At 42.7% G+C, this 26,467-nt stretch overlaps 1 protein-coding gene across 5 annotated transcripts in view; it reads right to left on the bottom strand.

Annotated features, from left to right (window-relative positions):
* The window catches only part of ZFAND6 (zinc finger AN1-type containing 6), a 36,566-nt gene extending 10,348 nt beyond the window's left edge, over positions 1-26,218 (bottom strand). The window contains exons 1-3 of one of the 5 annotated variants that reach the window (XM_059482195.1): positions 26,052-26,218; positions 23,278-23,368; positions 920-1,089 (exon numbers count right to left, since the gene is read on the bottom strand). In XM_059482195.1, coding sequence (XP_059338178.1) covers positions 920-1,070 — 151 coding nt within the window. In that variant the 5' untranslated portion in view covers positions 1,071-1,089; positions 23,278-23,368; positions 26,052-26,218. Of the gene's footprint in view, positions 1-919; positions 1,090-18,862; positions 19,158-19,247; positions 19,315-23,277; positions 23,369-24,799; positions 25,551-26,051 lie in introns of those variants that run through there. The other 4 variants (XM_059482190.1, XM_059482191.1, XM_059482192.1 and 1 more) reach the window with 4 other exon arrangements.
* Between the last annotated feature and the right edge of the window lie 249 nt (positions 26,219-26,467).

Below are 26,467 nucleotides of genomic sequence, written 5' to 3'. Positions count from 1 at the left end.
TTTTACAAAAAAGTAATTATGTTTGGCCATATTTTCATCTCGTTCCAGCCCCCCAGAACTTACATGGCAGAAAATTCTGAAGCTGGAGTTTTAAAGCAGTTACTATTAATTACTAACTAAAGCATCTATGAGCAGCTTTCTCAGCATAAACTGCTATACTCTGACTCAAGAAGCTGGTGTTTAAAAAAACCAAGATGGATCTGGGAAATATCAATATAACATCCTAATGCCAACTCCAGTGCATTTTGAACATGTAGAACCCAGATCCCCAGATTTCAATAGAAGATATTGCTTCTACTTAAAAGGTCAGTTTGAAGGAAAGGCAACAGTACACAGAGCACTGGGCCAGAAAGAACTGAAAGTATGTGAAGTTAAGGAGAAACTATTGTTGCCTTTTCCCAACCTGGAAACGAAACTCAAAATAATTTTAGTAAGAACAGATCTTTTCTTGAAGATCTTCAGGGGCAGTTATGTAAAGATGTCCACAAAAGCCCCTGAAGGCCTTCAAAAGGAAAAGGCATCACTATCAAGTGTTTACAGGTTACTCTTTAAGAATAAGGTCACAGAGATGAAATACCTGTTCTTAAAAGGCCTTTCACAAACATTCCCCAAACTCAATCCTATCTCTGTCAGTAATTCGAGCAAAAATATGTTGTAGTGTTTTTTTCTGCATTTTTATAATTTCAAATCAGAAACACTCGAATACAAAAGGTATTAGTGAGAGTCTTCTGAGCAGATTAGTGGCAACACAATTACATTATGGGAATTCCATCCAAGCTCATTCCATAAGGCAAGATGCTGGAATGAAATGGTTTGCACTAATGCCCCAACAATCAGTATCTGGACATGGCCAGGAAGCTGCTGCCTGCTGGGTCAGGCTGAGCTGCTGACACACACACTGTGTGATGGGGTTACTTACCAGGAGGGCTAATTCTACCATTACTGTTCTGCCTTTGAAGGTGTTCTTTGTAGCACACTGAGCACATGCCATTTGTGCGAGGATTCCCGTAAAATCCGCAGCCAGTGGAACACAGCATAGGCACTTGGCTACGGTTAGTTTCTTGAGCCATTCTCCCTTCTTCTATAAACCTGAAATTGATACACACAACCCAGCATTTAGAGGCCTGAGAAAACTCTTCTTTTACAGCTGACATTTGAAAATCTGGAATTTCCTATAGCTCAGCAAAAAGACCATCCAGAAAAAATGCCTTGCGGGTAACTCGTTGCCCTTTCCCAAAAAGTCTATAAAGTCTGCCTAATAACACAAATACAGTCATATGTAGGCTTTGCATGACCCACCCTCTCAGCCCCACCAATTTATTTTCAATATACACCCCACAAAGAAAAGTAATTTTATCAAATATTAGAAGTATTACTGCTTCTAGCAGTCAGGTGAGGAGAGCAGGGGAGGGGGACACTTATGCTGAAACCTAAACACCTGACACTGTGCATGAGAGCTGTAAAATAGAGACAAGCATGCTAACACAGGCTTACTTGCTGCATAATTATCATTAACAACAGTCACATGAATCCACATGTCACTGTTTAGTCACTGCGTCATTAGCGAAAGACGACACAACTGCTTGCCACAAACCCTGCATTGTGATTTTTCACACACTAAGAAAATCACTCTTACAGGCAAAAAGTATTAGACCATGTACACAACCTCCTACTTATAAATTCACTGTGAAAATACAGTAAAAATGAGAAGTAAGAGCTATATAAGTTGAGAGATATATGTTATATGAGTTGTCACACTATAAAACCCAAATTTAAGGATGTTAAATAAAGACTCTATCATGTTTTCACCCCTGGCTTGTATTAATCAAGTTTATAGGTATTTGTAAGACATTACAAGAAAATTACAACAAATGACAATTTCCATCAGTGTTTTGAGACTCCTAACTATTATCAAGTGGTCTAACATGGAAACAATTTTTGACAAGTCATTGCATGAGATAAAATTATTTTCCACTACCCCCCTCCATAAATATACAATCGCATTTCTTTTTTAACAATTTTGAAAGAAAAAACAGCTTCACATTAAGAATCTAGATATATCAAGGTATAAATTACTCATACTTAATTCAAGATCAACTTAGGTCTACCATTTTCTGATTAAAAAGTAAGCTGAAGCATAGGCAATTTTAATTCTTGCAAGTCAAACCAAAGATAAGCAATATTAAAAATAAAATCAATCTTGCAAGTAACATCAGTATGCATTTCAAACAAACAAAAAAAAATCCAGAGGGAAAGGGGTTTCAAGACACTTGAACACTTCACCAATTGCCATGTTATAAAACTAGATGAAACCATAGTAGTACCACACTAAAAAAGATTTCCTTTTACATAAGAGGTATTCAAAGCCAAACACAAACAACATTCCCATTATTTTATTTCCAGAGAAATCTCCTCATCTCCTCTCACACCCACATCCACTCCATCTTGTTTTTATTTCCCCAAAACACATGAAATTGATACCAAGAGCAAACCTCTGGGTTGCAAAGCCAACAGCAACACAGAAACAAGTCAAGTCTTCTGCTCACAGCAATAAGGCTCTCTATGGACGAGGAAGGATTCGAGATATAAGACCAGGAAGAGGTACAGGCAGGAAGACAACCAAAATCTGATACTATCTTTTTCAGCTTCAACCTGCAATTAAGCTTATTTCAGCTGTTGACTACACTCCCCCACCCCAACAGAGAATCACTTGCTTTCAACATACAAAGCCCCCATTGACCTCACACGACAGCTAAATTTGATTTTTGCTGAAGTACTGCACTTGTAGCTGAAAGAGCACTTTCATTCCTGCTTTTCTCCAGACAGTCTTTCAGAATGAAACTGCAAGTAGTGCATGTGGAATTTAATTCTTATGCTGGGCCCAACATTTCAGAGAAGTCATTTCAGGGAAGTGCAAATGAATATGAGTTTGCTGTGCTTTGGTAACCAGAACCAATTTAAAACTGAAACCTTACGCAAGTCACTTTTGGCATAGAATGTTTAAGATTGAAAGACTAATTAAAAACACTTTCAACTGAATATTTCAAGAGCTAATAGAGATTCAATGTCACAATGTAGTATTAATCCTTTTAACTTTAGGCAGCAGCATATTAAAGAACCCTACACTAACTTCCAGATTGTACCATGATTTTCTTTCTGTTCAATATTAGCTTCAAACAGCACACAGGATCTCAGTAACTGCACCAGCCACTGCTAATATTCTCCAAGACAACATTGCTGAAGGGATCAGGTGCTAACACAAACACGGAATAACAATCTCTAACTTGGATGTAAAAAAAAAAAAGTTCTGCCTCCAATTCAATAAACAAACTGTGAAAGGTGCCCAAAGATGCCCAGACGAAAAACAAGAAAAGCTGGCCTGAGTTCCAGCTAAGCCAGTTCCCAAGTTCATTAACCAGTGGATCCTGTCACCAGTCAAAGCACAAGCCACTGGCATGAGGCTCCAAAACACTTCAATCTCCAAAGGGAAGTGCCAGGGATTCTTCTGCAGAGTTTTAATAAGGGCCACAGGAAGCGGAAGATCTTTCATTGGTTGCTAATATTTAAGAAATACAATGAATAAGAGATAGGATCAACCTGATGCAATGCTATGAAGCCAAAGGAGAACTTGCACCAAGACAACAGCTTGTTGGATATGAAGGGGACAATTGGTACAATCCCCCTCACCCACACAATTACTGCTGTTGAGCTACCAAAAAAACCCACCAGGTAAAGAAAGGACCATCACCAACACAAAGTTTTCTGACAGTTCAGTGAGCTCAAGCAGTACAGATGCAAAAACAGAACAAGTAGAAAGTCCAACACAGGAGAGGCTCTGGAACTGATGTGAGGAAGGACATGTTGTCCCCAGGAGGGACAACACATGTTTTAGCAGCCTGTAAGCTCCTGGGATGGTTGAACTCATCTACTTGAACCCTAAAGCCACAGAATGCCAAACCAACCAGTATAATGAGCTCTCCCATGCTTTGCCCTCCCTTTCAGTACTCACATGTACCAAAATGAAACAAGGAAATGATCAAACTTAAAAAAAAAAAATCAACCACTCCACCTTCTGCCAATTAGTTTCAACACAGATTGGTTTCTGAGCTCATTTGTCACACGTGTGCTATTTGGGCAGGAGAGAGGGTCTAGCTGCAGACACGTGTGGAAACGCCTGTTTCAGCAGCAGAGCTGCTAAGAGAGCCACTAGCCAGCACCAGGCATTGAGAAGAGAAGGAAAGAGACCCAAGTACTGGCAGTTCTGCCCCTGCACTCGAGCCATGCCTGTCCTGTAGACACGGATGACAGAGCCCTGCTGCACAGGGACTCCGGGCCCCAGGCAAGCTGCCACCAGCAGAGCAGCCAGACTCTGGCCCCAGCACAGCAAACAGGGGCAGTGAGTGATCACGGAGCAGATGTGTTTGGGGGAGGGAAGGACCTCCCACCAGCCCAGTTCTTGGCTCAGCTTCAGATGACTTTTGTTTCAAAACTGTAATGGCTCACGCAGAAGACCCACAGCATCACTGACCCCAAACATCCCACAGAGCAGCAGAGGTGGGCAGTCACTGCTGAAACCACTGTCAGAGGGGCAGGCATGCTCCCACAGCTCTGGCCACTGCTGCCCCCGTCCCTGCCTGCAGCCACATCAGCTCAGCCATCTCATGCAAACAACACAAATATTTGTTCTGGTGCACTGGAGAGCTTGCTCATCTGACAGAAGATCAACTCCAGAGAAATGACATACACTGCACAGGAAGTGACATGGCTAAAAATAGGACAACCCTTTTTAGGGGCAGCAAGCCCTTGCTGAGCATCAAGCCTACTGTAAAATAAATCCCAAGTGCATACACGATCCATAATTTCAAAATTGGCCTTCCCCTAGCTTGGCTTCAGCATGACACTTGAAGCAGCTTCATAGCTGAAATGACAACAAGGTCTTGGGATCAACATGTACGTCCCTCTCGGTTTGAGGTGTCACAAAACAAACGTGGAGCTTGTCAAGCTCCTGGAAATGCCTCTGGGCTCTGCCTGATCCCCCAGAGCTGTGCCTGCACAGCATTCATAGAGTAATGCTATGAATTCTGAAGGTTATTCTGAATGCAGAATTGATTTATCTTAAAGAAAAAAAAAAAAAAACAACAAAATGACAGAGCTCTTCACAATATTTTAAGCACGTTCCCTGCTTTGCTTTACAATATAGTTGTATAACCAGTTGTACAAGCCCTAATGAGAAGGAACAGACTAGAGGGAAGTGCAAGAGATTTCAACAACTCCTCTCAACGCAACCCCAGAACATCTACTTCATTGAAGATTATGGAATAAACACCCTCTTTCTGTATTAGCTAAAAATTGCCAAACTTCAGCTGAAATTACCTGTTTCTTAAAGATATCTATTGCCACTAGAAGCATGGCAGCACACATCTCTGCAGGCTAAGCCCTCCTTTTCCTACAAATAAGGTACTTACAGTCTACCTGTTCCTGTCACTCCTGCAGTACACAACTTCATTCATTTAAATAATGCCCTCTTACTGCTGCTGCTACACGTCCTGCTTTTCCTCCCTCACCATCACATCCTCAGAGTAAATTCCTCTCTGTACCAAGCAAAAAAATATGGAAAGGACATGCCTATAAAATGTATAAATTGGAGATGTAGAAACACCAAAGCAGAGCAAATCTTCTGGATATCAAGTTCTCTGGAAAAAGAGACATCTTCCAATATTCTGTAAAGCAAGCAACAAAATACTTGTGGACATCTCTTCCCCACAGAGCAGGCACTGTGATACTGGTCTTCCTCCCCACCCCCTTTCTTCTTTTCCCTTTAATTAAAATGTTTATATGCCACTAGTTTCAAATAACTGATACCCCAGCTTTATAGGCTTCAAATGTTAATCAGTAAGATCAGAGAGAGCAGCATTTAGCAGGATTAAACACACAAGGTTTAAGAATAATCTCTTTCACTGCTCCCCCCCAATTCTAGACAAGAAAAAAAAAAAAAAACTGGCACAGAAGCCAGCTTTCTCTTTATCTGTCTTCCCCAAAGAAAAAGGTCTCTTGAACACCAGTTACCCTCATACTTCAGGTTCTGGTAAGGAAAACAAGCAGATCCTCACACCCTGCAGTACAGTTTTGTGTTCTGCAAGCACTCCTAAAATCTGTGACTGGTATGGGAAGGATCCCTCCCAAAAGCAAATGCTGAGACCACCCAAACAGCATTGTGCCTCAGCAGCACAGCAGACACCGTTTGAGCCATTCTGATGCCAGCTTCAAAACTGCTGCTCAAAGAGAAAGCAGAACAGTGTGAACTACTCTTCACTGTCAAAATCAGCACACTGACAGTTTTACCTGACACTCACCTCAAATGATAAATCCAATTTTAACAAGTGATTAAAATATTCCCTCCTCTGTCATAATCACCTTTATAATGAAGTAGCTCAGCACTGACTGAAATAGCATCAACACTAATGGTCATTTTCTCTTTGTGCTAATGAAGCAAAGAAGGAGCTGCAGAAGTGGTAATGGGTGCTGCTTAAACGCACAAAGCTTCATTCCAAGCACAAATAAAACACAAAGTTGGGCACACAAAAATACATTTCACTTTTTAGCATGTACTGGCACAGACACCCAATACCACCTGTACCACCATATGAAAAGGCAGGCTGGTACAAAAGGCAATAAATAGGAAATCCATTTCTCTACAGGCTTATCAAAACAAAGGGCAAATAAAAGCCCAAGAACAAAGTTCTGTTGAATCTTGCAGCAGAAGCTCCCAAAGCACTAGCTGTGATTGAGCATACCAGTTCATATTGGAATTTGCTGCTGAGGTGTCCTGCTTCCAGCAGGACACTACTCAGGGTATAAAGCACTGGAATCACAAATTAAAAGCAAGCTACAGAACAGTCCTGGATTTTTTACTCCATTGCTGTCTCCCAAAAGGCTCCAATTTATATTCACTGAGCAGTCTTTTGTAGCTGCTTTAAGGCATTATCATGTCCCAGCAACTTGCTATGGAGCCAAGAAGAACTGGCAGATTTGAATAGGGGCCTCAGTCACTGCAGCTCAGCCCAGCTTGCTGGTTGCAGTCAGACATGTCATTTCATCTTACAGCTCACCCTTGCTAAAGCACTGCAGCTGGTTCACATTTGCCAGCACAGCTACATGTGTAGTTACACTCTGACCCAGTTTCATCAGAATGCTTTGAGTTAAAAAAAGTGAATATGGTTAAGGACCAGCTATGCAAGCAGATCTGTAAGGGCAGCGACCTCTTTGTTCCTGTAGCAGCAGAACACACAGCTGCTGCATTTTTCAAAACACAGGAGTTCCAACTTCCTCAGCACCAAGAGAATCCATACATTTTAAAGCTTTCCACCCATTCCACTGAGCCTCCAGTTTTTTTCCTGCTCAGTTTTAAATTGCAATGTGAAATAGAATTTATATGACTTCATAACAAAAACATAATACTCACGCTAGTGACCAAAGACTTACATAAGATGTTCTTTTAACTCACTTGACAAGTTATTTAATATCTACTATGTTCCTGTCTATTCCTGTTGAACAGCTTTTTATTTTTGTTTCATGCATAGACCTAATTTAGGCTACAATCAAGTACTTATACTAGACACTCCTAGCAGAAACTTTACAAAAAGGTGTAAAGAGTTAGTCTGTTCTTCACTTCCAATTTTTATTAGTTAGCAAGCTTAAATCCTTCCATGCAAGAACAAAAATGTAAATAAAATTGGAATTCTTAAGAAAGCGATATCTCAGATTTAAGATGTCAGAAAGACTGTGAAAGAATCACTCTAGTGAAAAAAAGACACACTCATGAGAGAAAGTGGCAGATGGACAAAAGAGACAGTTCAGGTCTTAAGAAGGGACACAACATTAGCAACTTTTGTAACTAATCTGAGCCAGAATATCATAAACCCTGGAGGAACACCTGGTACAAAGCCTCCAGTGTTAAAGCCTGTATGCTGCTAAGTACAGCTGACTGCTCTTGTACTCAAGGTTACACAAGGAACAAGAGAACATTTCACTACAACCTCTCCACTCTTGCTAAGCAAGAACAAAGATGCACAGATTCTACACTGGTATCAAGGAGATCACTGATAATAAGGACTCAGCTTTCCATGCTTGTCTACATACACTATTAATAGATGTTACTTTGAAATTGTAATTACTACTTGTGACCACGCTTAACCTTTGCAAAGCATGGATTACCAGACCCAAAGATTAACTTCTGTAAAAGTGGTACCTCAGACTCTCATTCACCTCATGCAAAAGCATCTCATTGCTTGCAGTAACCACTGAAAATCTACCAACAAAAACAAGTATAAGCAAATTTTTCATACTTAATTTCCAAACTTTCTAGTATAGTCAACACACCAAAGAAAGGGCCAATTCCATGAAGGCCATTACTCCACTGAAGATTAATTCTTAAAAAAACCCCCCAACAATTAACAAGCAATGTAGGAGGTACATTTTATTACCTAGTAGGAAGAATCATATTTTATCTATTTTGGATTACAAAGAGGCAGAGTACAGACAAAGGATTTGCATTGGAATTGCAGAAACCTGCCACACAGAGCTACTGGTGTGATGCTGGGTTTTTTTGCAGAAATGACCACTACTTTATGGAGCATCTGCTAACTGCTAAGACACCTAAAAAATTAAGTGCAGCACTCTGTATAAAGCCTTCAACACTTCTATTTATCATGTATTTCAAACTGAGTCTAAAGCAGCAAAATACAAATCAGGATGCCAGGGATTATCACTGTTTGTACATTTAAGCCTGTACATTGAGACTTCCTAGCTGTTCTAGACTAACACTGCAGCACCACTAGAACTAGACCCTTGCATATGACAGAATCCAAACGTCCTGAGATTCAAAGAAACATCATTTTTCTTCTGACTTAGAAAAGTTAAAAGCCTCTTATCCCCCAGTAGCACGATACATTTGTAGGCAACCCCAATTCATCCAGCAAACTCCAGTCCAGAGCAACACAGAAATGCTTTCAGAAAGAGGCACCACCAGCATGTTCTAAGTTTCTGTCTCTCCAGTGATGACTATCAGAAAATCTAAGCTGACAAAGCTGCCTTTTTGGAGAGGTCAACCTGAATGCAAGTGAAAACAACAAAACAAAACCCACATACACAACAAAACTCACTTCTTGGGTTCAAGAGAAAAAACAGCAAACAACCCTTGGAGCTAGACATGCTTGTTTACAGCAAGCTATGACAGGGGCCTTCAATAAACATAACTAGTTAAACATTAAAAGCACTGAGAGCAACACAGTAACTGTAGCTGTTCAGTACATAGTAAAGACAATTTCTAAGTGAGTTACAAAGAAAAGTGAAGAGCAAAGAGCATATTGTGTGTTTCAGGAAGTTGGTTTTGATCTGGCGTCCTTGGGGGAGGCACAGTGAAGAAGTTCAAAAGGTATATCTGAGGAACACAGAGAAGACACTGGTGAGCCATCTGGTCATGCTGTCCTACCCAAAGCACTGTGTGTCCATGCACAAGCCAGAGAAGAGTGGCTTGCTCCCCAGATATGAAGTTGTACTTACTCAGTTTAGCCTCCCCAGCTCACCCAAGATCTAAGGCAGACAGGCTGAGCAGGCCCATTTCTGGAACATGGCTGTCTCTGAGACAAGACTGACACAGAAACCTTACATGAAGTTACACTTGTGACAGAACATGCAGCTACTTTTAAAAGAGCACCCTTTTAGAGTGCTTGCTCTGGCATCTCTGCTCAAGAGGAATAAAAACTCAGAAGTTACACCCATTAGAGAAACCAAACCATGTCAGTAACTGCTCATCAGCAGTTGGTTGTGTCAGCTCACACAGCTTCCATCATGTGTGGCTGAACTGGTGCCAAGCTGTACAAGTCAGACATTGCTTGAGGAGCCCTTTTCTTTCCTCTGGAGTTTGTGCCATCTCATACCTGTATTCTGGCATTCAGGTGCTGCAGGAATATTTGAGTTGCCCTTCACAGTCCCATAAATTTAAGGTTAACTTAAAATCTGTCATATAACAGAAATGCCTTCTTTTAAAATGCTCTACAAAAGGTAAGAAAGCTATTCTGAAACAGAGCAGACAGGGTCAGACTCTGCCTTCTCTGGTATCAGATATTGAAGCTGGCCATTTCAGAAATCAGAGGTTGTATAGAATTAGAATCAGGAGATTCTAGAATTCTCTAAATTCCTTTAGAATACCAGGCCAACAGGGATGCAGGAGAGCAACTCCATAAACTATCTTTGGCGCTGTATTTTAAAACAGGTTTGACTTAACACACTGATGAGAAATAATCTGTAAGAAGGATTCAAACACTTACAAGATTACCCTCATAATTACTGAAAGAATAGATAGATTCAGTAATCGCTTCTTTTGAGCTTCAGTGAATAAGTAATCTTCTCTCAACACAGCATAAGTTTCACTTATTTTAAGCATATCAAACCCAGAAGAGATAAAAGCCGCTTTAACACGAGTTCCTGAAATAGACAGCTTCTTGTTAACAAAGCACCTGTTGCTGAAAACTGACAGTAAGCACAAAACACATTATAATTTGTTTTCATAAACAGCACTATGTAGAATTTTAATTAGCTTATAATGCCACAGTTCTACTAAGAGCTCCTGCTCTAATATCGGGGTTCCTATGCGTTAATAAATAAAACTGTCATCATTTCTGGCTAGGGCATCTTGAATTCAGCTTAACTTCCAAGAACACTGTGATTATCATGCATGATGTGTAGCTCCATTTAGAATTATGCACTATATCTAATTTAAGTGTGTAAAATTATACAATACCCTCACTGTGGTTTGATGGGGAACTCAACCTAAAGCCTGACCAAAGAAAGAGGGTATGTAAGGACAAGTTTTCGGCAGAAGAGGTGTAAGTACAGCGTTCCCTGTGGCAAAGCTGCATTCCTCATCTCTTTCAATACACTTAAATTTAGTCAAGGGACTCAAAGGTATTACTTTGTTTTAACCTCAATGCTATTCTGGAAAGAGAGGGGTGTTTGCTGCTTTTTTTATCCCTTAATTATTATTTCAATCACTGGGGAAGCCAGCTTACATGATCCCAAACAAATTACATACTAAAACTTATCACCCTGCACAAAGCATAGGAAAATACTTCACAGGTGATCAGCAGCTGCCATGTTGGACAACTGGTATTTATCCATCACTTTAATACACTGTCAAGTTTCACTGAAGATAGGAATAGACCAACTGGTCACACTCTGAAGTTTTGCATCTTCCCTTAGTTTCCTCTCAGCTTCCTTTCACACTCCCTGAAACAATGGAACGTGTAAACATCCAACTGCAACCTCTAAACATGCATTCAGGATCTATTCATATGCAACTAATGCATATGAATAGATGAAATAATGAAACAGGTAATTTGGGGCTTTAGATACCTCTGTCACAGCTTTGTACCTGTCACAGCTTTGCTGGGACAGGAACTGATCTACCCTGAAGACTTCATTCTTCAAAATCTTGGATTGGCTCTTCTATCTGGTTTATGGTTGTAGGTCTGTGCCAGAGGAGTCAAAGTTAACACTGCACTGCAGGAGGAAGGTGAACCTACCAAGTCAGTAGCAGAACTAAAATTTAAGGCATAGCCTCTCTTAGAGCTTGAGACAAGGAAAAAGGCCCACATCACCGGGAGGTCAGAGCGTGAATTAGTGAGAGTTGCCTTGTGTCAGCTTTAACTATCTAAGTGTCAAGTTAACAGATAAGGGGCTAGGGAATTATCAGAAATTTGCCATGAGACACTCTCCTCTCTGAAGGTTTCCAGAAGTACACCACTTGCTCAGATGGAGAGGTCACTGCTTAAGAAAAGCTTAAAAAAATACTGGAAGCAACTTGATTGAGGACAACTGGCATTTCTTCCCCCACTGCCATCATGGAACAGAAAATAGTTTTTTACACTTCTTCCCTAAGCCCATACAGAACAGACTGCACATATTTCAGTTTCTCAACTGAGGAGAAAGCCAGAGCTGACAGCTCTCGAGTAAGAGTCTGCATTGCAAACACTGTGCTTTAATCACCAGGGCATCGTTTTTGCCTACAAAATACTCCAGTTACAACTCTCGGAACTGCCCTCCTGATAACCAAGTCTGCTATTCATTCTGTTTCCAGACAAGATTCCACTATGTGAGCACACATTTCTAGTACAATGTCTCCCCCACTCACTGCCCAGAACACTTAGATCAGCAAGTTAAGAACACAATCACCTAAAAATAGCATGGCTGGGTGCCACTGTCTCCCCACTTATTACTCTGCTACCTTTGTACAGAGTTTTTTTCTACAATTCTACATGGAAAAATAAAGCCACAAATGGCTTTACAGGAGGGACTTGTAATCAAAAAGGCCAAGCTGTTAAGTAGTGCCCTGGGATTTCCCCTTTTTCCTCAAGCCACATAAACAGAAATTTACATTTTTAGAAACATTTTGAACAATAACTCCTTAAGTAGATCCGATTTCTCTTTTTATCCTCTTGCCATAGAGATTGTATTCTGCCAGAGGACAGATTGACACATGGCAAAGTAACAGCACTTTCTAAAGAAAGAAAAGTTCACAATATAAAGGAAAAGTACACAAACAGAAAAATGCAGGCCAGATCACCAACTATTTCGCTTGGCATATTAAAGCCAGTGTCACTTCAGAATGGATAAAAATGGGGAGAGAAAAAAAATCTGCTCACAGGATATTGAGCTTCAACTGTCAACAACGTGTGGCTTCATATCATGATGTTCATTCCCTTCCATTCACAAGCTATGGGCAACAGGGCTATTATCAGGAAACAATGGAAAAAAGAACAAAGTATTTTCCTTTTTGTTATGGTACTGGGTCAGAAACAGGAGGGTTATCAGCAAGAACAAGGCCCTTTAGGCTGGCCTAAGGATGCAGTCGCAGGCACAGCAGGTTCAGCTACGCCGGCTCCACAACAGCAGCGCCCTCGCTACGGCTTGGAGAACAGCCCAGAGCCCTCACAGTGCCTCCCACAAATCCCTTCTGTCTCACACCCCCTTTGTGAGGGCAACAATCCCCACACAACTGTGGAAGAATATTTGTATTCCTTACATTAAAAAAACCCCATTAATTTTAACCATTAACCTGCATTTCAAAAACCAACTGTGCCATTGTAAACCTTGATGGTGCTTCAGGAAACCCAGCAACACTGCACTGCAATTTTACACTGCATATGCCACCCCGTTTAAGTTCACCAGGCTGAGCTTCCAGGCCATACAAAAAAGTTTCAAAAAATTCTTCATTTCAGGCCTTGACAGTGTGAGAAATTAAGGTGTCAGAGCTGCAGCAAGGACAGAGGTATTACTCAGAGAAGACTAATGTTCCAAGCATTCTGATTGTGCAGTGTGGGATCTGAGGTTGAAGACAGAAGGATAAGTAGGTAGCAACTAATCAGGGATTTATTTATATACAGAATGACTGGGTATAAACTTAAGACCATGGGTCACAGTCACATTATGACTTTGCAGAATAACAAGCTAATTCCTGCAGAAAGAGACCAGAGGCAAGAGCCAAAAGTTTCAATGACACCAAGTAAGAGAAAAGCAAATGCAGGAAGGCAACAAAATCAACCAAGTGACCAGAGTGTGAAATGAGATTTTTTTGTTGTTATATTGGAAGAAAAAAATTAAAGCAATTACTGCACTGCTGTGCACAGAAGTTTAAAATCTCTTTTAAAAGCACTCAAAGCACCAAGTTGGACTGGACTTATTAAGAAGGCAATAAACATTCCCAGCTGCCAGACCATTCTACAAATCAAACACTCCTTTATGTCAGCACTAGTCTTAGCCCCTGCATGGTTTGTCACACACAACTGATAATTTGTTTGTTATGTAACTAATAGTAATACACTTACCTTGACCTATTGTTACTAATGCTGCCTTCCTCCTCTCCAAGGATACTTTAAACAAACTCCATGAAAATATGTTGGTACTCAACTCCACTGAGCTATTCTGAAGTCTTTGCCCTAAAAAGCATTTCAGCAAAGTCCTTCCATGTTGTCACAATTTCCTTCTCTTTCTTTGCACGTTAGTAATCAAATATTTTGGTATCATAAAACAATAATTACTTTTCTTGTCACCTTTCACCTGAAGGACAACATTTATTTGATAACTAATTCTAATTAATACCTACAAAATCACTTAAGAACTTGACACCAATATCCAACAGCATGCCATACCAGCATGATATTTGGATAGCATAAACCCAACATGAGAAGTCTGGCAAAATTCACTTAGAAAACTCTCTGGTATTAGCAACTAAAGCTACCTGATAAGCATCTTACCTGATTCTGAAGGAGCTGGCAAAGGACAGCAATCTCCAAACCTTTCAGTTTAACACTCACAACCACTTCTTTTGCCCCCACCTTGATAATGATGCAGATCCCAATTCCCACAGCACAGAAAACCTTCTGGTACATGACAACATTGCATTGCATTAAGGACTTGACTGTACCTGATTTTAGAAAAACATGTTGAATTCAGACAAAATTCATACAAGGGGTAGTAGAGAAACAATTTTGTCCTTCTTTGGAGGCTTAGATCTTTCCTGCCACCCCATCCTTGAAACCAGCATGATCAACAACTCACTGAATGTTTTCTTCTGGCAATCTAACTTAGAGATAGCATTCTGTATAAAATGCATTAATATGTCCAATTTAGGTACAGAATGCTACATTTTTGCCTGAAGAATCAGTGGTTCTCTTGCTGCAAATATATTTTAAACCTTAAGTGGAAAGTACCTGCCTTTCTCATGCAATATTTTGCTTTCATCAGCACAATTATATTCCACAGCACACACATGAAAATCATCCAGACTCCTGCATTGTCCAAACCAATGGTGAAAACTTCAGGCCTTGCATAAAAAATCCCATGCAATGCAAAAGGTTTCAACAAGCCCAAAACACCTCACCTCCATCTCAGAAATACCTCTCTTAAGCTCCCATTCCAATTTGACTATTCAGTTGATATTTGTCTCCCTAATTCTTCACACAGATAAAGATGCATTAGCATCATGAATTACAGGACACACTGGTGCAGTGATGCCTTAAACCCTGGGCTGGCTGAACTGCTGGGGTGGCTGCCAGGCCTGCCAAGCCAGCCACACTGTTTGTAGTTCAGTTCTCCAGATACAGGATTATTCCGTTTCAGACTGACAAATACCATACCCTGAAGGTTAGAGTGCTGTGACACAAATACATCCTGGCAGGGCAGAACAGCTGAGCAGGGGTGGTCTTCAGCACAGAGGCAGTCTGAGCTCCTGCAAGACTGCTGAGGCATTAAGCTAAAGGAAGAACTGTGGGTTTAATAAAACTGCTGCTTAGAAAGGAGCTATTTTTAGGAAATACTCAAATGAGTGTGTTCATTTGTCTAAGTAATACTCAAAATACTGTCTTAAACTGAGTTAAATCCTAACCTGATCCATCTTCTGTTCCATTTAGATCAACTTATCTCTTAATGCATAATTTAATAGCCAAAAAAGTTACTTCTCAAATTGAAAAACCCCTCAGTTTCTTTCAATAATTGGAGAATGAGTAAAAAACCCCAACATGATTGAGGAGAAACAGTTTTTGCAATGTCAAAGCTTTGTTTTAACTAATCTCTGTTTAGCTCAAAAGCCCTATAAACACACTTGGAAGAAGGGATCTGTTAAAAATATACCACCCCACCCCTTCAATTAACAGCTGAGAAGCTTATGACACATCTGAGAGATCCAACAAGAACAAGGAAGAAAGACTTAATGTTCCTGATACTTGTAAAGGTAAAAAAAAAAAAAAAAAAAAAAAAAAAAGAAGAAGGTTTAAAAATCCCAAACATGTTTCATGCCTCTGTTGAGTGGAGTTTAAACCAAGAACAGATCCCAACTATTTTTATTCCTTTGTAGGTCATGTGCAATTAAATGCTTATTTTCACAAAACCTTATTACAGTGTAAACATCACTGGGCAGATGATCTGCCCCACCCAGAGCGAGCTGCACAGCACAGGAGGACACACAACTATCTCCTGAGGAGCCCCTGTATCTGCAGGACAGGGCTGGTCCTGGGCACCAATCTGCCCTGCAACAGCAGCCCTGTGCTGATCACACCTCCCCAGCTCAGCCCTTTCCTAGAAACTGCAAGAAAACCAGTTAGAGGCCAACCCTCCCAGCAAAAGCAAGGGCAGGTGTCCCTGTTTGGGCATCACTGACAGGCTCTAGGATGACATTATTCTTGTCCCCCTCCCTTCTGCCTTGGGCACAGGGCAATTAGCAGAAATGATCCCTAAACCACTTGGGAAACAAGGGGAGGAAGAGAAGGGGAAAAGAGCCAGTTGGGCTGGCTCCAGCCACGAGTTCAGAACAATTTGAGCCAGCCTAGCTGCCTGTGCCTGCAGTGCCACAGAAACCACTCTGCTGGGAGTGTGCAGGAGGCCACACGTGTGGCAGAGAGGGCCCAACAGGAGGGGACCCAGAGCCCACACTCCTGGGTTCAGGGTAGACAGCAGCCCCCCATAAGGCTGGGGAAATTTCACAGAGATCAGCCCATGGCAGGCACACAGCCCAAGCAGCACTCAACAGAGCACAGGGTCACCATCCCAGCTGATGCTGGGCCACCCACTCACACTGGGCAGTGCCACCAACAGGCAGGGGGACCCAGAGCCCACACTCCTGATTCAGCCCTCCACAAGGCTGGGGGATATTTCACAGAGATCAGCCCATGGCAGGCACACAGCCCAAGCAGCACTGAACAGAGCGCAGGGTCACCATCCCAGCTGATGCTGGGCCACCCACCTCACACTGGGCAGTGCCACCAGCAGCTGGGGGACTCTAGGGCACAGATGTCCTTTGTCTCAAAGAGGGGAGATAAAATTTCATCCTGTGTTTTGTACACAGCGTTACAGTGGATTTTGAGAATCTCTTATTCACATCAGAGATGTATATTCCATGCTGGCAGCAGAAGCAGACACATAAATCCCACAGCACACAACACATTCACAGTGTTTAAGATGTGCAGATGGAGCATGTGCAGGAGAAGGTTTTATGGACAAGAAATGCTGGAACAACCAATGGTTGTGCAGGGACAACACAGGTCCTGCCAGCAACGGCTTTGAATGCAGGCAAGAAACATTTGCTGTAGCCTGAATACAGAAGTTGTACAGCTGTGCCAGCAAAGTGCTGTGTTTATCCTTTAGGGCAGATTTGCTTTCTACAAACAGCCTGCATTAGAACTGTATACATGTGGCAAGAGGGTTGAGCATTTCACTCCTGTGTTGAATAAATCAGCAAAACTGGTCCCAGATAATACATCCTCCCTAAGTTGGGGGCCAGAGGGGACTCAGAAACATGGCTGCTCAGTCATCAAGCAACAGGAACCAAGTTCCTCATGTATTCAGCTTTATCTGGTTCTAAATGAAACCAGTTTTTGGCTAAATGTAATATTTAATAGAACAAAAATACTTTAGTTGGCTTGTTTTAGTTTTAGTAATTCTAATATACATACTCTTCAGTTTAGAGAAATTCCAGCTAACTCTAGTATTCTTCTTGCCCTCACCTCACACACCTGATCCAGACACTTAGTCTTAGGCCTAGCATCACATGGAAGTAAAGAAATTAATATCCAGGTATTAAACACTTATGTATCCTTGTCTTAAACCCAGTACAAGAAACCTACCTCAGCTGTCAGCTAAAAGACCATATATAGTCATTGCCCACTCTAAAACAGTATTTTTAAAGTTTAAACACAATTCAGGACATTTAAAAATGGCATAAACAGATAAAGACAGCAGGAGCAAATTAATAATTCAGATATATAAACCACTGGCCCACGGCAAGACACCAATGTGTCAACACACTGATATATATACACAAAAAAAGCAATCTATACCCAGCATTTTGGGAGAAAACAGAATGCCTCAATGTAAAACTGAAAGAATGAGGTATACTTTGAAAATAACACTTGTTTACATTCAGTAAAGGTCTAAGCAATTGCTTTCCACGGTCATTTGAAAGACTGTTGCTCAATTTCTCACATCCATTCTTCTATCACCATGACTAATCACACAAAACCCATCAAACTTCTTAGACTCAACAAGTATTGCGGACATGAGTATTTCTTTCCAATTCCCAGGAGCAGCTGTGTATCAACACAAGTGATTTTATAAAAACAGGAAGTATTCAGGGAAGTGAGAAAATAGATTTCCCAATCTGAAAGCTTTGTTCTGTATGTGGCCTCATCTAATACAGAAAGGGTGACAATTAAAAGAAAGTCTTCATTCCCATTAGAACCCCCCTGTTTCCTGCCTCGCCACTTCCTGCTCTCCTCCCTCTCACCCTATCCCATGCCAATTCAGACTTTTCCTGCTCCTGAAGCCCTTTCAGATGCACAAAGTGGCACTAAAAATACCATATATGATATAACTGGTGCAGAAACTGAAAATAATCTTCCCTCAAATAAAACACCTGCTACCATTAGGCAATACAGGTTTTCAAAGGGATTCAGACCAATTCCAAAGGAAAAAGAAAATCGTCTCCCCCTTTTTCCCCCCACCCTTAGCTGGAAGGGTAATAGCTGCACAACAGAGCAGTAACACTTCATTTTTCCTGCCTGTGTTTGTAATCAGACCCAGACACCCTACAAAACTGATTAAAATTGAAGAAAAAATTGCCATGTTTTACATAGTTTTTACATATCTTTGTTCTAAATGCTAAAGACCTGCGAGACGTTCTTCTCATCAAGAACAAACACACAGACAACAGCACAGCAGCCTTCAGTGATACAACAAAGGACAATTTAAGACAAATGACTTGGAGCAAATGCTATCACTGAATAATCCCACAGCAACTGTCATAATTAGTTACCTCCAATCTCATCAGAATCAGGGAAGTTAGAGTTAAAATCGAGCTCTCTTCCTGTAACATTGTGTAACTCCAAAACAGCAGCATTATCCTCGCTATTTTAGAATTAACATTTCTCCATAAGATAATGTGGAACCGCTCGATTCTTCCACGCCAGAACACCCGGTGCAAGGCGAGAGATGACAAAAGAAACTCGGTCAAGTTTGAGTCTCTCAGCACCTTATTTCCTGTCTAAAGAGCCCTTTTGTTCTGCTTCCCTGCATAAATGTTAATATCCTGCCATCATTAGAGAGCGGAACGACGAAGGAAAGCCCCACGCACATGAACTCCGCTGCCCCGGAGGGCGGAACGACGCCACACGACGCGATTAGAAGGGCAAAATTCCTACCAACACGATCTCCACAATTTTCTGTTCGCTTCACCCCAGATTAACTTCACTTGGAGCTGCACTTCGGCGCAACCTACCGTGGGCACGGGGCCCGCCCTCCCGCTCCTATTGGCCGAGCCGGCGGAGGCCCGCCCCGCCGGCCGGGCCGCGCCCGCTGATTGGCGGGACGGGCTGCCCGTCACGCAAAGAACTTTTCCTCGCTAGCAGGTTAGGCTGGGCGGGCTCGGGCACCCAGGGCGCGCGCTCTTAAAGGGACCGTGCCCCGCTGCCGCCGCGACAAACCCGAGCCGCGGGCGGGCGCACCCCGGGAACGATGCCCGGGACGGACCCCGGTCCCTGTGGGACTCCCACCCCTCCCGGCACCTCGCTCCCGAACGGGACCTCGGGGCTGGGAGAGAGGATAACACCCGAGCGGGCTGGGAACGCTTCTCCCGCGGCAATTACACAACTGCCGCCTGCTCCACTTCTGGGATAAAATTAGCTGTGGGTTTGGAGCCCATCCGCGCTTTAAGGGTGACTGGAGTTACCCCGGGAGGCCGAGCACACGATATAAATTAGTAACCCCGGCTAAAAATACATCGGGTCGCCGCTTCCAAAGACTTCCACCCATTTAAAGCATGAGTCAGCAGGAGCTCCGCAGGAAGTGACTGTCTCCATCCCACAAGGTACCACGGCTTCTGCCAGAAACTTTTTGTGCTTATTCAGGCTTCACTTGGCTGAACAAATTTGCAAAATCCTGGTCACGTTATGACAGCAGCGTTTCTCACGGCACAGCTTCCTCTCGGCACCACACCAAAACCTGACTTTTAATCTAAAAGTGGTTCTTTTTCCTTCGTGCAAACACAACTATCCACTGACAAGATGAGTAAAAACAAAACAAGGCTTAAATATTTGTGCAGATAGGACACCTGGTTCAAAACGAACCTTGCCCCATCCTAACAAGCAACACAGGGAAGAGGCAGAACACAGTCAGTGTTCCCTCCTGCACCCACAAGCATCATCATAGTTACACAAGACTTATCTGGGTAGCAAGGCTGCCTTACATAAAGTATTTTCACGTGTTTAGTGTAAAATATCTAAAAATACTAAGCCAGAGGAAGATAAAGCACTTGTCAGCATAAGCACATTGGGGTTGTTTTTGTCCTGTGCGAAGGCAGAGAGGAAAAACTTGTTTCTGGTTCTTGTCACCTTTCCCAGTGCTGGAACTGCCTGCCTTCCCTTCACCCACTGCCATTACCACAAAATAGGGAAGTTTTAACTTCCCTAATACAGATTAATGAAGTCCAAGGCAGTCCAGCACACTGCTTTACTGCAAATACTGCACAGCATCAGGAAAATATTTACAGCTAAGTGCTCCCTTGAGCTGTGATACACCAAAGAGAGCATAAAAAACACCTTCAGGAGGGACATTTACTTCTGCTAAAACGATGAAATTGCACATTTTGTGTTACCTATTTCAAAGCAACCTATCATGCCAAAAATCCAAGTGCGACTGAAAAGCAGCAATTGGTTATAAATTGATATGTATGAAACACTACAAGAACAGAATTAACAATATTCACATAACTTACACACAATACCTAAAATATAAACTGAAAGAACCAGACCTTAATCCTTGCACCTGAATCTAGTGCCCTGCTGGTAGCTGATCTGGGGTCCCCTGAGCATAACTCATACGTGCATGACACTTTTTTTTATCAACCCTTATCTAAGCAATCAAAACCAAGAACACAGTTCACACAAACAAAACAAACCAATGAAGTGTCCCTCAAGTATCTCAGAAATCAACCTTGGAAAGCTTCAATTCAGAGCACATTAACTTCAGGCCCATAGAAACAGCAGCACAAGTCACAAATGATAGCAACCAAACTGCCAAGTGCTAGAAGACAGGAGAACCCTATAGTCAACATTGTTGTTGGGGTACTTTAAAAAGAACAGGGGAAAAAAACCCAAATAAAATACACTACTCCAAAAGTCTCCAGCTCTGTTTGCTACCACAGCAGTCTCACCACCTTGTAAAGGCAATGAAAAATAATTTTTATCATCAAACATCCCACACTTGAGCTCATGTTTCTGTCACACAGGCAACTAGCAGCTCTTATCACTGCAGGGGAGATGTTCCATCCCTTTTCCTCCCCACCTCTTCCCCCCACAAGCCCTGCAGTCTGGCCAGCTCCTGAAACCAGCTCTGGTGCTAATCAGCCCCTTCCACCTGCCTTCAGACTCTGAGCTGGCAGAAGCCTCTGATGAGCAAGAGAGTGGCTTACCCAGAGCAGAAGGGGATGGCAAAGCAAACTCAGCACTGGGCTCCCAGATTTTCTTACCTCACCTCATTTAAGACCCAAACACACCCACACCATAACTGTCCTAATAAGAAAACCCCAAGAGTAATTTGCTATCCTCATAAAAGTGAAGATCCCCACATCATCTGTGGAGTATCCAAACTAGATTCATGGCTGACCCTTAGGTCACTGGACTAGAATTCACAGGTAAACATATCTGAATCTAAATATTGGGAATCCATGCATAAAAAAATTGCTATTTGAGTCATTATTCCATGCTGAAGGAAACAGTAAAACTGGATTATAAAGCCTAATTTTCAGCCTCAGTTTCTGCAAGAAGCCATCTATTTTCCCTCTAAACACACACACATTCTGGAAAAATGGAACAAGTACATTTTAAGGTTCAGGCTCAAATTATGCCTTTGCTACTATTAAAATATCTGTAGCAAAGCAGAAAAAAGGAAAACAGCAGATAGCAGCTGCAAGAAGACTAAGCAGGAAACATTTCACAGCAGTGTTAAAAAAAAAATCAGTTTGCTGCCACCCAACTTTGCACTTGGACAGTAAAAGAGCACCTGACTCTCATTTGACTACGGTAATCATGCAGCAGCTAAAAGGCCATTTGTTCTGTAATCTCACACACACACAAGACAGCAACTTTGGGAGACTTGACAGCTCAAGAGATCAGGAACAGAGCCCTCCATCTGTAAGTCACCAGTTCAAACAGAGACAAGAATAGTAGTGATCAAAAGCCACATGTGATGGCTGTTCAGGGATTAGATGAAGAAACTGTTACTCAATCCAGGCCCCAGCAGATCAGTGTGAACCACAAGAGCTTTCTTCACTATTTTGCACCTGGTTTTCAGTCCTGAATCCATCACATCTCCTGGATTCTGTACATGTTAATAAGTAGCAAAGAAACTGATCTGCTGCATACACACACTGAACTGGCATTGGAGAAAAGGACTTTACCCTCTGGTTGTCAATGTTGTCTGCACTACAGCATGCTGAATTTTTAATTTTTTATTATTATTATAGTTCAGACTTCTAGCTTTTCTTATTACTACAGACAGCTTTCAAAGTAATATTTAACTTCCCATGCCTTTCACACCCTCAGATGCTGTAACCCTATTTATAAACAATAGTTCCCAAACTTGCTGTGTATTTCTGAAAATAGATCAATTTTAAAAGTACATTAGCATAGGAATTTCAGAACTTTGGCATTTGAGAAATGGCTGAGACAATATAAATTTTTTTAATCAAATCTAAAAAACCCCATTATTTCATGAGTGCCATGTCTACATAAAGGCAGTGGGAAAAAAATCCCTATGTGAAGAGACAAACATTCCTTTTCATATTATGCATTCTTCAATACATCAGTCTGCAAAGTCTGCTCCTTTCCAGCGTGACTTTAGTTTTAGTTTTGAAAGTTTGCAAAAGTACCTAGAATTTCCAAGCTGGATAAGCAAGATGAAAACAAGTTCAGAGTGTATGTTGACTGAAGGTCCCCAGAGCTTGGGTTCATTGTCCTGCTTCAAACACCACCACCAAAAACAATCTTCTACAGAAGCCCAACAATACACAGTTCATAGTTCTTAGCAGCACATTGCTTCCCGAGAATGAAACTGCTGATGAAAAGCCAAGGTCCCAAAACCTAGCAGGAAACTTATCCTTAGCTGGAACTAAGGAGGCCCTCACGTACAAAGAATTCTATTTGCTATTCCAGGACTTTGAAGAGAACAACATACCAGACTGATGAGATTTCAGTAATCTTGAACTTCAGAGATTCCTCTTGCTGCTTTCAATCCCAGACGTACTACTGCACTGCAACAATCAGATCTGGAAACAACAAAGAGGTGCATGTGGTAAACACAGAGAGCTCTGCTGAGCTGTCTGGACAGCAGCACAGACACACCAGACAGACACATCCCACTGGATTGTTTTAGCAGCTATCTCAAAGCTTAGCTGACTTCAGATATTATTAAAGTTCCAGCATGTTACACCCCAACTCTTTCTATATAGGCAAAAAGCCCTTAACAGAAATATTTGTCCCTGCCCTGTGGCCTCCTGGCCTACAAAGCTGGATACCCCTAACAGGTTTTAACTTCTCAGCAGCTGCCATATGGATTTGCTTTGGGGTGCTTGTTCGAGTTTTTGGCAGGGTGTGTGATTTGGTTGCATGTTTTCTCTTTCTTTTTTTTAAATCAGAACACAGAATTTTATCTTGTACAGCTGCACAGCCAAGGTCTCTGGTGACAGAGGGCCACATCACTTGCCTCAGCCAAAGTCCTTGAAAAAGGATCTAGACATTTTAAAAGACACTTCCTTGATATCAGGTAACTCTTGGGTGGAGCAAAAATAAGCATACTACAGTTTCCATTGAATTCAGCATGGTCCAAGTGCATTTATAGGTAATCTATAATAATCTTTGTAGGTCAAATGATGTATCTTGAATACCAGTCACAGCCCATTCAGTATTAAAAAAAAAAAAAGCTGCATAGCAATTAACTGCCAAGAAAATGGAGCCAGAAGTTTGTATACTTCCAATTTTCTCAGAAATCAGACTGATTAATATAGCTGTTACAAAACGACACACTTTCACAGAAACAGGGATTACCTTTATCTGTAACCATAGCAACTTTTCAGTAGTTTTTGTGTTAATGTTACTCTCCCTCTGATAACTTGCCACTATCTCTTTCAAGCTATTTGTGTAAGGTTTTGAATGTGCCATCTGAGACCACGCAGTAACAAGAAGTTGAAATGTAAACTTACATTCTTCAATGACACTCCTGTAAGGATACTATGTCATATACAACTCTGCTAATTTTTGCCATAAACTCATGATTAGTCAAGAAGTTAAATAATAACAGATTAAAATAAATTTAACATGATTCACAGGTTTTTAGGACAAACATTTTAAAAGGTATTCTATGAATATATACAGGAGACAGTTTTCCCACTAGTGAAGAATATCTTCTTCTCTATCTGCAAAGTAATAAACCCAAGGAATTATGCCACTAACATCTCAGTACCATAAGGAACAAAAATCCTCCCATAATGCATTTATTTTGGCCTGAAAAATACAAGGCAGATCAGAAAAGACCCAATCCCCTTTTTCTAAAAGTTTGTTGATAGTAAAGAACAGGTACCTCAGCACTACAAAAACAAATCAGACAAAATTCAAAGAGTAAAGCTGTAAAAGTTACAGGACAGACAGGGAAGAGACAAAGGCATGAATTGACATATTTACTTCCTCAATTGTTGACTTACCGTCAGCCACAGTTCAGAAGAGGATTAGCCCTCTGTGCAAAAAATTATTTAAGATGACACAAGACAAACAAAAACGTTTTCTTGTAAGTAGGAGGAAGAAGAGAATAATTTCTTCTTTTTTTTTTTTTTTTTTTTCTTTCGCTGAAGTTCACGGGGCAGCTTACCAAGCTGTGCCCTTCTCTATTCAGTGCAGAGTTTGGCACAGTTAAGATGTGAGCACAGAACCTTAGAAGAGTGAAAGAAGCTCGGCACGCTCTTTGCTCCCTGTAACTCTTATGCAATGACACCTATTATAGGACAAGCCTGGACAAACACCCGGGAATGGACTTCAGAACACAACAGTGCGCTTGAAGTCAAGCCATGCAGGGGGTGAAGAAACCACCACGGTTTTGCCGAATGCCTCCACATTACACCAGCACATACGGTGGAAGCTTCTGTATTTCGTTGTTGCTGCTGTTGTTATTAGCAGTAAGGTAACTGCCCTTTTTATTTTCTAAGGTTACCCAATCCTAACATCCTGTGGAAACACGAGTGGATGTTCACACCCTTTATCTATCATTCCAGGCTTTTGGCAAAGCCTAGGAGCCAAGTTGGGTTAAATCTCACGGGCTTCCAGGGCGAACATCAAAACAACAACACTAACTTTTCATGAAGCAAAACGCCAAAGTACGACGGACTTTGCAAACGTTAACCCTTGGTTCAACTGGAAGAGTGGTACAACACAAAGCGCACGGTGATTCCCTGTGAGCACCTCATCCCCACAGCGGCCAAAGCCGCCGCACCGGGCTCACCCGAGGGGCAGCGGGGCCCGCTCCGGGCTGGGGGAACCGAGGGGCGGCCAGGGCAGCCAGAACCCCGCGGGCCGTGCGGAGGGCGCGGGGCCGGGCCCGGCGGGCGCAGCGCTGGCCGAGGGCCGGCTCTGCCTCTCCCTTCCACCCAAGGACACGAGTACAAACACCTCTGCCCCGGGATGGCTCCTGCGCACGCAGCCGCCGACGGGGGTGGGGAGAGCAGGACGGAACCACCAAAAAAGGCAGAGAAAGAGCCGCGGGCCCCGCGCCCGCCGCCGCCCCGCAGCCCCTCGCCCGCTGCGTGCGGGGGTCGGGGGCACGAAGGGGGAACCCTCCCCACAGCCCCTCCGCCGCTCGCCAGGGCCGGTGGGCGGGCGGCCGCCGTCCCCCCGCCCCGTCGCGGTGCGGAGCCGCCGCCGCAGCCCCGGCCCGGCCGCCCCGGCCCCGCCGCGCTCCCTCACCTGCGCCGGGCCCGCCGTGCCCGCCGGCCCCGCTCGCTCCTCACCAAACTTTTTTTTCCCCTTTCTCCGTGTTTCGTTGCCCTCGGAGTGACGCGGGCGGGCGCTGATTGGCGGAGCCCAGGCAGGGAGGCCGCGGGGAGCGGGAGGCGGCGCCACGGCCCGCGAGTAATTATTACACGGCGACGGCGGCGACGTGAACCACGGAATGCTATTTAAAGGGACAGCGCCCGCCCGCGGCCCCCCCCGCCCGCAGGGGTGACCTGAGGCGAACGCGGCGGCGGGAGGGCGAGCGTGCTGCGGCTGCTGGGGCGGCGGCGGCCGCGCTCCTGCCCCACAAATAAATTCATTTTGCTGTAAAATACCCGTAGATGCGCCCTCTGCCCTTCAGGTCCGTGAAGGGGAAGGTGTCTCCTGGC

Source organism: Ammospiza nelsoni, chromosome 14 (genome assembly GCF_027579445.1).
Source record: "Ammospiza nelsoni isolate bAmmNel1 chromosome 14, bAmmNel1.pri, whole genome shotgun sequence".
Lineage (NCBI taxonomy): Eukaryota > Metazoa > Chordata > Aves > Passeriformes > Passerellidae > Ammospiza > Ammospiza nelsoni.
Note: the sequence above shows the minus strand (reverse complement) of the source record. Positions and strands in the feature narration are given on the sequence as shown.